Consider the following 11,256-nt stretch of genomic DNA (forward strand, 5'->3'; position numbering starts at 1 on the left):
TTTTAGTTTTCAACACATAGAAACTGTTAATGCATCATGATATTTATAAAACAAATACACTCAAGTGTTTAATAGATGAAGTTACTCCTCACAGCTCTTCACACAGTATATTCCAAGCACTGAATACCACAAAGAAAAAAATATATGTAGCGTTTGTCTGTGCAGAAAGCAAGATCTGGCAGATTTTCAGCTTCTGAATTGCATCATCTCCTTTTTCATTTGGACCAAGTTTTTGTTGACACTGTACCTTGTCAAATTGACTTAGTAAAGCTGCCAGTATATTCTGGAACTCCAGCACAGAAACATGAAGCCTGCGGTGTGTCTGACATGTTGCCTACTTCTTCTTTCTGGAATTAGAGATGGCGTGAAGGGTAATGGGAATTTATTTATCTGAATGATTTTCCTGACAGATTCCATGCACGTTCAAACAGTTTAAATCTAGAAAGTTTCATTTTATTGTCTTAAATGAAATGAATGTGTTGAAGCAGGAAACACACTGAGCTATTTAGTGCTCAGTGCAGGAGTGGAAGTGGGAATTTTTGGGAGATTTCATTAATTTAGCTGTTTGCTTTTGAGTTTATAGCTCTAATGCTGAAGCACTATGTACTGACAACTAACGTATTACTGAATTGCTGTGGTTTCCTATTCAAACATAACTGTAATGTATTCTTCTCTGATGATAGTGTTTGTACGTGGTCTTGAGTTCACGTGAAGAGTTTCATTCCAAAAAGCTGTATGTCAATGTGTAACAAATTTGTTTATGAAAAGAATAGTAGCTGACATATACATGTATGTAAAATTAATTTCTGTATAAATATAGCATTTATATTTCTTGATGTATGTCATAAAAAAGAAAATTCTTGAAAGTGCTGGTAATGTGTTTTGGAAAGAAATAATTCATATGTAATTAGGTCTATAACTACAGTACACTTTTGAAGGATGGTTTTACTAGTAACAGTGCTGATGTTTTTTAGGTGTCTTCAGTAAAGCCCTACACTTTGAAGCGGGGGTCCTGTATGAGTATGAGTACAGCACGTCCATGGCAGTGGCTCCTATTTCTGTGGACTTTGGAGATGTCCCTCTGACCACTGCTGAGGCAGTAATTCAGGTCCACTCGCTATGGAAGAACCCTCAGAACCAGGAAGAACAGCTCCTACATGTTAAAGTGGGTTTTTGGATGATGATAATATTCTAAGCTTTACACAGTGAATATCTCAAGGAACATTTTAGCTACACTCTTAAAAAAGATGGCTCTTTAAAGGTTCTTTAGTAAAGACAGTGGTTCAGTATAGACCCATGAACACTCAAAGAACCATTTGCATGCTTAGAGGGTTCTTTGCCTGGTGAAATGGTTCTTCAGGTTGATAGTGAATGTGTTGTATTTGGTTCTATATAGAACCTTAGTGAAAAGGGTTCTACATAGTAGCAAAAATTGTTCTTCTATTGTTACAATGTCAAGTTTGTAACAATAGCAGAGCCTTTCTGGGTGCTATATAGAACCTTTTTCAAAAAGGAAGGACCGTTTTATGATCCAAAGAACCAATTAATCATGCAAAGGATTCTTAGAGTGTTAATTGTTCTATATAGAACCATTTTCTTTACCAAAGAACCCCTGAAGAACCTTCTTTTTTAAGAGTGTACTACATGTATTGCTTCTATAAATACTTGTGTCCGCAGTCTTGCATGTGGCTGTAACTCTTTTCTCTCAGATTCAAGATCTAAAACTTACTCCCAGTTCAAGTGACACCACCAAACCCCTGGCTGTGGATGAGAAGACTGGTGGGTTTGACCATATAAAGGATGCATTTATTGTGCATTTCCATTCTGGAAAGGTATGTTTATTCATTTGAAAAATCATGAAATATGGTAGATATGGTACGGTTCAATTCTGAGACCATGCAGGTTTAAATAAATACTTTCTTTGAATAAAAGAGTATTTACATTTTTGCACCCATTTAGATTCTAGGAGTTTTTGACACCTCCAAGGATAACACAGTGAGTCTGAATTTCAAAAGAGGAGTAGCGTCACTGTTCCAGATTCAAACTTCTTCTGGGGTCGTGATGGAAGTAAGCTGGACATTTTCATATAAACATTCTTTACCATAGAAATGCTGAAATCATGTTTCTCACATTCAGAGATATTGATTTTTCTAGGCAGGCTCAGGGACTCAAATCACTAATTCCATATGTCAACTTACATGCTGTAGGTTTTGTAGTTAAACTTAACACATTGTATTGTATTCTAGGATGATGCAACAGGACGATGTCAGGTCTCATACCAAACCTTGAAGAATGAAATCATCAAAGTGAAGGACTATGAGAGCTGTGAAAAGAGCATTACTGATATCACGTTCACTGACCAGGTATAAACACTGAATGTTCACATGACAGTAAGTATGATTGTGAATGATGTGTGACAGGATCTCAGATATCGTCTTCATGACAGGCTGCAGTTTCTTTGAAATGAATTGATATAGCTGACATATATCACATTCGACTCTAAAGTATTCACAGCCTTCTTGTAATACTAGATATTTAGCATTGCTACCATAATGCATTGCACTGGAATTCTTTAAAGAGCATGTCCTACTGTCCTAAATTTTCCCCTTTGAGGTTCACTTATAATATTTGTTTGGTTTTATGTACCAAAGATGCAACCTGGCCTCATTAGTTATGTGTACCAATTCTCACGAATTGATTCACATAGGTAATGAGACTGAGTTGAAACAGACTAATTTTGTTACAGTGCCTTTAACAGAGATGGTCAATTCAGGTCCAGAAAGTAAAAATACTCCCCAAGGATTTCATTCAAATTTACCACCTCTGGCCTTTAAGACTGCTATGAGATAAATGACCTCTGTTCTAAATGGCTTGTCTGTATTGTGCCCCATTCAAAAAGTACTTAGAGCTAAAACACTGCTTAAAACTTCAGTGTGAATGGGCGGGGCTAAACTGCGTCTGAACAGAAACAATGAATTAAAAACAGGCTGTTTTGCAGCTTAGTTTCCATTTGTGGACCATATGGGCTGGGAAGTGAATGGTACATTTTGAAGCTTTAACAATGTTTACATTCTTCAAAGTCATTCAAAAAATCAAGGGATGTTCCGTTTTCAACAATGGGCCCTATAAGACTTTTATATATTAACAAATATCATGAACAGTGTGTCATGCCTTTGTCCTTTACCTTTTTTGTGGCTTTAGATTTTGAGGGTAAGCTCAGCTGGCAGCTCCAAAACAGTTTTCACCATGGAGGATAGACATATAAAGTCTGTAACATCAAAGGAATTCCGTTCGGTGGTTTTGGATGAACAGACTACAGTTGGAATCCATATTTCTTCAAGGTATTTCCTTAACAATGTATACTGAATCAGAAAGCTACAGTCTACCAGCTTTAGAACCAAGTCATAGTTTTAAAGAGTACTTCACCTTCACCATAGAGCGCATTATTATGAAAATGGAAGTATAACAAAATATAAAGCATCAGACAGAATCAGATGATATGTGTGCTCTTGGTTTTAGGCAGCTCCTACAGCTCTTATCAACAAAATCTGGAGATAATAAGGAGGCCCAGGGAGAACTGCAGGAGGTACTCACTTCTGTCAAGGGGAGCCATGTGAATTATACTATTCATGCCATACCTGCTGTCAGACAGTCTGCTCTCAGTGGATATCCAGTAAGTAAAGTACAATAGCTTAAAAGAAAATCACTCACCACAGAGTACAATGCCTTTGTTGGAAATTAGATATACCCTGCTACCAGTTGATGGGTTCCATTAATTTACATCTGCAAAATACTCATGCAGTGTTTACAATGTTATCATACTCTGATGCTATTGAAAAAGCTCTTCAAAATTTGGCATGGTCATAATGCCAATGAAAATTACATGAATCATATTCTAATAGGACGTATTTTCAGTAGGCCAAACCTGACATGTCATCATAATGGATCTCAACAAGTGTACATAAAGAGACGACAGAATAAAAGCAGATGTTAAAATCAGTAATCTTTTGAAATGTGTACTGTATTGGTGTAAATCTGTTCAATGACAGGTCACATTCTTTTGAAATTCTTTCAGATTTCTTCTATCCTAGATCATTTGACAGCAAATGGAATGAACATCTCTCAGTTAACAACAACAAAAGCGTTTCTCCAGCTGTCAGAATCTCTGCACACTATGGAAAAGAATGATATTCTAAACATTTTGAAGAGGTCTGACAAAAAGATGCTGTAAGTATCAGCTGCGTAAATTGCACCACTGCACCATTATACCGTATCCTCACAGTTGTTGAGAAAATCCTTTTTTATTTACTGCATGTTTAGTCCCATTCTAATAGACGCCGCGGCAGCAGCTTCTACACCTGCTGCGCTGGATGCCGTTGTCTCATATATAGACATCGCAGACCCAAAGACGGCTCCACTGCTTGAAAAATTACTCTATGCATGTGCATTCTCTTCTCAGCCATCTCCTCATTTGATAAATGTGATCTCTGTGAGTAAGATATGAGTTGTTTTTCCACAGTATTGACCTTTTATTTATAATGAGCAACTTTGTACTTAATCACAGTGTTTACAATGTCTGTGTTGCAGCACATTCTGTCTGTTTCGCGTAAGACGCACGAGATTGCACTGATTGTTCTTGGGACAGTGATAAGAAAAATGTGTTCTGCAAACATGTGCAACCTGCAGGTGAACATATTTAAAGAGTGGTTTGTATTTCTATATTGGTCACACTTCAGTTTGATAGTTGCCTATATATTATCTACAGATGCTCTAATTGTTAACAAACTATCTGGAGAATCTCAGTTGATTATCAACGGTGTTAAGATTAGATTTAGGATAAGGTTTGGGTTTAGGGTTAGAGTGCATAGAATCTGTTACATTCTGCATATATATATATATATATATATATATATACATATATATATATATAAAGCACCATAACTTTTGCACAGGCTACATTTTTCTTAAATCCAGCAAATAATCAGTAACTGTGCATTTAAAAAAAAAAACATATACGTAATATGAAGCATAACATTTGACCAGGGGTGCCTGAACTTAGCATACAATGTCTTTTTCTTTCAAGGAAGTTGAGGATGCAAAGCAACTTATTCTCAAAGGTTTGAGTGCATCCAAAGAAGAGACTGAGCTTAAGTCACACCTGCTGGCCCTAAAAAGTGCCCTTCTTCCAGAGACAGTGCCTGTCCTTCTCCAGTATATTGATCAGTCCAAAGCACTGTCCAGCATTGTGCTTTCAGCCTTGCATGAACTTCCATCTCAACATATCACAAAAGAGGTATGATAAATATTTCCTGCTCAAAGTTTTGTGTAGTTTTTCAAAGCACTGAGAAAATCAGTATATATCCATTGTCACATCTACAGAAATATAGCGTATAGGCCCTGTGTATAATTCTGATATTGTGTATATATTCTTTTGTCAGGTTAAGGAGCATGTTAGAGAGATTTTTACTCAAAAAAAGAAGTCCTTTTCTGCTCCTGTGCGGGTGGCTGCTGCACAGCTACTGCTCACGCATGATCCTCTGCACACGGATGTCAGAGAAGTGATCCTGAAAATAGCAAAGGAGAAACCTGAGGTCTCCAAGTTCCTTACAGCCAAAATTATGAGTATGTTACAGTCAGAAAACCCAGCCAGGTAGGGTGTATCATTAGATTGGCACTGCAGTGCAAATAGAAAAGGCCATATTGGAGAGCGAGGCACAGCCTAACGTTTTTGTTTTTTTTGCTAGATAATTTGAAAAGTATTTTAAGATATTTTATACAATCAACCTGCACATCTCTACAAATTCAAATGTAAACTTTGTTTCCAGCACTTACTGTTTATGAAGAATTCAGCCTGAAGTCGCAAACAAAGCAGCTTACTCAATAGGCGGGTGATGTTGATGTAATACACAATTAATTTAACACAGTTCTATGTTGTTTGAGCCAGATGAGCTTTCCAACCTAAATAGAGGTGACTGATCCAGGTCCAACAAGTCATTCCCAGGATTTTGTTCCAACTCGAGTTTGCAGCAAAGGTGTACAAGCAGTTGGAACAAAAACCTGGGGAAGGTTTTTACTTTCTGGACCTGGATTACCCCACGTGAACCTCTCTCACTGGTTACTTTACTGTTAACGTTAGGAGACTTACTTGAAACACTGTGTTACAACTAAGCCTGCCAAGTGGAGTCTGCACTTTAGCCTGGATAGCTCTTACTATGAGTTATGTGATTCAGAACAGTGCTACATCATAGCCACCAAGAAGACAAATAAAATAATATAGGTGTAAATTCTGTGACTTATACCCAACTTACATGACTCAATAATTTAAAAAAAAAAAGATGATGACCAGAAAAGTCTTCAGGGTGAATCTTGAGAAATATCTGTCTGTCAGAAATTACAGATGATGTTGCTATATGGGAATATTAGAACCTGTTTAACTACATAAAACATACATGTTACATTTTACCCCGTGTTAGTTTGTGCCCCATTATCCCCTACTGCTTTTAGAACTCCTTGTGCTCTATACGCTTATACACTCACTGGCCCCTTTATTAGGTGCATCTAATATTAGAAACCTGTCATGTATCTGCACTCACTGTCCATTTTATCAGGTCCACTTACCATTTAGGTGTGATTTGTAGTTCTACAATTACAGACTGTGGTCTATCTATTTCTCTGTGTATTTTTACCATGTTTTTAATGGTCAGGACCCTCATAGGACCACCACATAGCAGGTATGATTTGGATGGTGGATCATTCTCAGGACTGCAGTGACACTGACTTGGTGGTGGCGTATTTGTGTGTGTTACGCTGGTATGAGTGGATCAGATATAGCAGTGCTTCCGGAAGTTTTTAAACACTGTGTCCACTTACAGTCCTCTGTACTAGACACATTTGCCTTGTTGGTGATGTAAAATAGATGTAAAGTTAGCTCATAGCTCATACAGCTGTTGCTGCACAGTTTGTGTTAGTCATCCTCTAGTCTTTCATCAGTGGTCAGTTTCTGGCCACAGTATGCTGGATATTTCTGGTTGTGAACTATTCTGAGTTGTTTGAAAAACTTCCATGTCAGTGTCACTGCAGTGCTGAGAATGATCCACAGAGAAACACATTGAATACAATGTGTAATAATCAAAAGTACACCGATATGGACCTGATAAAACAATGAGTGTAGGGGTAAGGGTAAGTTTACTTAACAAAGTGGCCAGTGAGTGTGTATATCATATTGCACAATTATAAATATTGGACTTTGTAATAAAAATGTATTGTGCTCTCTATGTTGTTTTTCATTTTTTTTTTAACTTTGTATATCAACATATTTGACCATTTTGACAAAAAAGAGCTTGTCATATTTACCGAAATATCTCTCTCCTTAGAAATATAATTACTAATGTTTTGAAAGATTCAAAGCTGAACAATTATTTCCACCTTGGGCGAGTTGGTTGTTCTTCGTCATATACTGGACCGATAGCAGGTATCAAATACTTAAACTTCCTCTCTAGATTGTAAACTTGAACTTTTTATGAATTTATCGATTCTGTTTTATTAGATCTAGTATACTTAATTACACTGTTTCTGGACATAAATGATAAAATATGACATTAACGCTTTATTATACGTTTCTCAGAAATATATTTTGTATTTTAATGTGTTAAATTCTCTACAGAGACGAAGGACACGGTCACATCGTATGATTTTGATTTCCTCTTTTCTGAAACCGGAGCCCTGAAGCAAAGCAATAGCCACTTCTCTACTCAAAGCAGAGGAGGAAGTTTGCACTCATTGCAGGTTTACAGTCCACAGTCATGTTCATGTTCACTTTTACTGACTAATAAGTCATTAAAATTATTGCTGAAACATACAGGGAATGCTGAATTAGTGAATTGGTTTAAAATTGCCTATGAAAATAAGCAAAGCCTGTTGTTCACTGGTTTGATGATTGATGTATGATGGTTGCATTCACATATAAACAATAGTATGGTTTTTTGGTGGCGTACTTCCTCTATTGGAATCTTGTTTTATAATATAATTAGCAATACAAATAATCTTCTTAAAATCAAAGCTGTCTTGACATATTGTTCCTTAAGTTAACAACATCTTATAATATCTATCAATCTTTCTATAGTTGCAGCCTATTTGTCAGGTAGTGAGTGGAATATGGAGAAGTAGAAAGGCTGATTTGGATTTTTCTGTGTTCTCAGGTTTCTTTAGAACTGGGCGGTTTTGATTCACTCTTTGGGACTGAGCTGGCTGAGGAAGCGGAGGAAGAGGAGCTAATGGCAGGAATGTCTGCCATGTTTCTGGGTGTGCAGATCCAACCCATTGTCTTCTTCCAGGGCTATGGTGACTTAATGAGCAAGTACTTCTCAGCAGCTGAAGGACCAATGAATATTCTCTCTGGAAATATTCTAGTTATCAAGCAGAGACAGGTAAAAAAAAAAACATTCATTCAGTTCTTGTTTAGTTGACTTTTGTTGTTTCATTAGAGAAATGCATTGTAATTTATACTAAATGACTTTCTCACATAAAATATACCAGATGCAATATTCAATATAACACTCTTGGTAAAATCAATTCTGATGTCTGATGTGGCATAACTAGGATCTTCTGGGCCACTCGAAGGAAAATTGTCCTAAACAATAATAATAAAAAAATTGAAATAGAAAATTTGCTCGGTATTGTTTGTTGAAGTTTATTAATAAGTTATTGTAGCTTCCCATGGGTATAAAATTGCATGAGAGGAGACAATAAAGATGTCGGGGGGTCAATCACCATGGGCCCCTAAGCTACAAGCACCAATGCCACTGCCCCACCTACACATTTTTATTTTTTGGTAGAGTTTTTCCAAAAAAATAAAAAAATTAAACATAATGAAAAAACTTGTCTGCTCTTACCTCCAACAGAGTCTAATCCTACAGTCTGGACTACAAACTCAGGCTTTCTTTCATGGAGGCCTTTCTGTCGATGTGTCAGCTGATTTGGAATTCAGCTTGTTTGGTCAGGAGGCAAGAAGCTCTGTTAATAATGAGTATGTGAAATTCTATTTATAACCCCAACATAAAGTAAAACAGAAGATCAAAGAAGATCAAGCATTTTAAATAGACTACTAATATGTTTATTCATCACTAATGATTGTCCCCATATGAACCTTTTTAGGAGAACCATTGTGAGTATTTTGTTTTTGAAGAAAAATCTGGTGCTTTTTCCCAGGTTCTCAATAGTTGTCAGTGCCAGAGCAGAAGTAGAGACCCCACATATGAGCACTACAGCTGAGACCGTGGCAGAGATGAATTCTTCGATCGGCTTTGTCACCACTGTTAACTTCTCTGACACACCTATGCAATACTGTCTGCAGCTTATTCGAGAGCCTCTGCTTTACAGGTACAGTAACATGGAAAAAAGACATAAAGAGACATATTCAAAGACTAGTTAACATTTTAAACTGCATAATCTCAGAATTATCATTTAGTAACTACTATAAATGATCCAATAACTAGCATGAAACTAATGTGTACGTTATGCAGTTATGAGAGTAACTGAAATGTAGACCTACATACAGGCCTTTAAGGGGTGCAGTGTAAGATGTTTTATGAGTGTTTGAATAGTATGTCATCATAATATCATAATTCCAATACATTGATCTGTCATACAGTATAACACACATACCAACCAGTACCAATATAATGTCATAAAAATATAAACAATGCACTTCACAGCTGAATGGTTGTATATAGTCTGTGGGGCAGAACCAATGGTTAAGATTTATAACATCTACAATTGAGAAGAGTGTTAGAGGAAAATGATGCTAAGGTTATTTATTTTTTTTTAAATATTGCACTACTGTTTTGACTTTCTTCTACAGAGAGAGAACATCTACACGAGTAATGACCCAGAACAGAAGAAAAACTGCTCAACAAAGAAGACGAAAATGGACAATTCCAGGAGAAGAGACAGCACTCCACAGGGACAATTCAAAGATGTGTAGACATCTGATATAAAAACACTACAGTGGCACAACAAATACTAGTGTGCAAGTCTGGGTAGAGTATTACAATGAGTGAAGTGCTGTACATTCAACAGTATGAAAGATCTTTTGTAATTAACCAAAGTGCACAGCACTGTGGTTGTTTTCCTCTAGCTTGTAATTATAAAGTTCTACATCTCCCCATTTACCACAGCTACATCATTAGGTGTGCACAATGCTATTCAAATTTTATGTACAGCTGTACTCTGTAATACATCTCATAATAAATGACCAGTGGTTCATGATTTAATGGAAAAAAATCATGTTAATATAAGTTTCGCAACATAATTATTTGTGCATTTTTTATTATTTTTCTCAGTGCTATGATGTTCCTCCTGAAAGAAACCCATGATAGCCATTCTTGCTCAAGAGCCTCAATGTCAAGCACAACCTGTGCTAGCTTCTTGCCATCTCCCCACAGCACATTACAGTGAGTTTGTACTACTGGACACAATCATCGGGTTCAGCAACACTTGTTCTCGTTTTGTCTGGATAAGAAGAAAATAATTAACATGGCATGACTTTGATTAAAAACAAGATTAGAAAGACAACTGGACACAGTCCCGATAATGTGATGTTTTTGGGTGAAAATAAATTATTGCTAAAGCTGCATTTGTATCTAAAAGCAATGTAAACAAAGGTCAGCAGATAATAGATATGTCTGCAAATACAGCAAAACATTTCAGATGTTTTCAGTAATTACTTTCCACTTAAATAATAGCAGTGCAAATTTAGATTTACTTGGTTGGCGTTCAAGCTACCGTGAGTTCCTGTCTCGCTGTTCTGATCACGTATTTTAATTTATGGAGAACAATGAGACCATATTTATTTATCTACTTCCAAAATTACCATTAAAACCAAGCACCACTGCTAACTTAACTATTAGCTTCTCTAGGCCATATGTGTAATGTTTCAAAGGGATTCCCTAACCTGTTTGATCATTAAGCACAATTTCATTGCAAAGTGAAATAGCTCCACCTTGTCCTTGCAGTAGATCAGTGTATTATTAGCACTTAAATACTATTCAGATGACATCTCAGTTGTGAGGAGATGCTGTACTTGATTGTACTACTGTTTGTGAAGGACAAGTGACCAATGAACAGCCAGTTTCACACAGATAAAGAGAATAAAGGTATTAGTGGATAGAGGGGGCGATACAGATCTTGATAAGGCCTGTGTTGGTGTGGCATGGAAAAAAAAACACTTGTGGGAAGAAACCTGACACTAAAACTGAA

The 11,256-nt window shown here is 36.6% G+C and overlaps 1 protein-coding gene across 1 annotated transcript; it reads left to right on the forward strand.

Annotated features, from left to right (window-relative positions):
• Positions 1–265: 265 nt before the first annotated feature.
• On the forward strand, positions 266–10,309 carry LOC118810438 (microsomal triglyceride transfer protein large subunit-like). Its single transcript, XM_036574199.1, has 18 exons — positions 266–371; positions 975–1,165; positions 1,710–1,832; positions 1,960–2,067; positions 2,247–2,363; positions 3,202–3,341; positions 3,520–3,673; positions 4,076–4,227; positions 4,321–4,489; positions 4,588–4,686; positions 5,084–5,293; positions 5,439–5,650; positions 7,374–7,471; positions 7,664–7,785; positions 8,199–8,426; positions 8,901–9,025; positions 9,208–9,378; positions 9,860–10,309. Exons 1-18 carry the CDS (start codon positions 305–307, stop codon positions 9,993–9,995), a joined length of 2,622 nt encoding a protein of 873 aa, XP_036430092.1. The 5' UTR covers positions 266–304; the 3' UTR covers positions 9,996–10,309.
• Positions 10,310–11,256: the final 947 nt, after the last annotated feature.

This window comes from Colossoma macropomum, unplaced genomic scaffold (genome assembly GCF_904425465.1).
Source record: "Colossoma macropomum unplaced genomic scaffold, Colossoma_macropomum, whole genome shotgun sequence".
Lineage (NCBI taxonomy): Eukaryota > Metazoa > Chordata > Actinopteri > Characiformes > Serrasalmidae > Colossoma > Colossoma macropomum.

What these genes read in the sequence shown, in the direction of transcription:
- LOC118810438 (XM_036574199.1), top strand. Translation starts at nt 305, where the DNA reads ATGAAGCCTGCGGTGTGTCTGACATGTTGCCTACTTCTTCTTTCTGGA. An exon ending in CAGTCAGAAAACCCAGCCAG is followed by an intron (nt 5,651 to 7,373) that starts GTAGGGTGTATC and finishes CTCTCTCCTTAG; the next exon opens with AAATATAATTACTAATGTTT. An exon ending in GAAGTTTGCACTCATTGCAG is followed by an intron (nt 7,786 to 8,198) that starts GTTTACAGTCCA and finishes CTGTGTTCTCAG; the next exon opens with GTTTCTTTAGAACTGGGCGG.